At 31.4% G+C, this 1,440-nt stretch overlaps 1 protein-coding gene across 1 annotated transcript in view; it reads left to right on the top strand.

Annotated features, from left to right (window-relative positions):
* Nucleotides 1–1,440, top strand: part of LOC119592520 (protein SHQ1 homolog) — a gene marked incomplete in the record, with an annotated part of 9,852 nt that overhangs the window by 1,402 nt on the left and 7,010 nt on the right. The window contains 1 exon segment of the mRNA XM_037941373.1: nt 719–889. Coding sequence (XP_037797301.1) covers nt 747–889 — 143 coding nt within the window.

Here is a 1,440-nt window from a genome sequence, read left to right as displayed (position 1 = left end):
TAGACGCAAAGAAGTCTGTATGTAAAGTGTAAAAGAGAAGTCACTAGAATAATGGACCATGACATGTATACTTCAAGCTACTTACACGTGAAATATTTTATTTATGTTTGGTCCTGCTACCCAGGACCAATCTCTCCAGCCCAGCTGCCAGGCAGTCACTGTCATGTAAAAGCAATTGACATGTTAGAAGTGTCAAATTGGCAATTCATCTCATTTAGAAGTTGCTTATTGGCATCTCATCACATTTTCTATGTAAAGTTTAAATTATTATCATTTAGAATGGAAATTTAAATGTCTGGGCAGAGATACATGAGCATGTAAGACCTAAAGTGAGCATTGAAGGATTTACATCATTAGCTTGGGAGAATTGCTTTGAAAGCAGCAGACCACGCCTTATTTTTCATTGATCATATCAGATATGATGACAGAATATATTAACATGTAGAATGAGTATGGAAATGATTGTTAATGTGAATTTTTATGTGATTAATATTAGTATTCTACTAGATTCTATATTGGACTTATATATGAACTGAAAAAGTTCTACACTTTAAGATATTAGCTTTTTAGCTACTTTGTTTTATTATATAAGATTCAAAGACACTAAAGAAACAATGTATGCACAGAAAGACATTTCTGATATATTATTGACTTGCATATTTATATATTAATTTAGTTCAATTATTTATTATTCTTTAATGGTTTCCTTTTTTTCCAGAAACAAAACCACAGTAAAATAAACGAAAATGTTGACACCAAAGTTTGAGGTGAAACAAGATGAAAAGCATATAATCATTACAGTGTTTGCACCTTATGCAAGAATTTCTGATGCTGAAGTCAATATTGATGAAGATACATTTACATTTTATTCCTCTCCATATTATCTAAGGTAAGTAGAGGCTTTATGACAGTGTTATCATTTTCATAATGTACATTATGATTTTGGTGTACTATTGGATTTGCATTTATCATTAGAGACTGTAGGCTTAATTATAGTTAAAAATAAGTTATTTTGTAAAAGTTTGTTCCCTGTCCTTTCTTCTCATCATCCTTTCCATGCAAGTGTGGCTTAATAAGACTTTGTTATTAAGTAGAAACCAAATAAGCCTAGCAGTTTTTTAGATGTAGGTATCCACAGTGTCCCTTTATGCCACTTTGAAATATATGTAGGCTGTTCCAGCTTTGTCAGTTAAAGATATATTAAAAAGTCCTACTTTGAAAATGTGAATATTCCATGTAATGTAAGAGCGGCCTATGCCGGATCATGTACTTTGTTCAGAATTGTATAGTGTTCTTGAGGAAAATATAGATGAAAGTTACTGAGCTGATCAAATTGTGCTCGAAACGAAATTTAAAGACTTGTTATTTTTTTTTAATCTTAGAAGCTTCACTCAAAAAGCAGTGAGCATTTAAACACAGAATTGATTAAGACTGTCCCTC

This window comes from Penaeus monodon, chromosome 30 (assembly GCF_015228065.2).
Source record: "Penaeus monodon isolate SGIC_2016 chromosome 30, NSTDA_Pmon_1, whole genome shotgun sequence".
Lineage (NCBI taxonomy): Eukaryota > Metazoa > Arthropoda > Malacostraca > Decapoda > Penaeidae > Penaeus > Penaeus monodon.
This window is presented reverse-complemented; position numbering and strand designations above follow the sequence as displayed.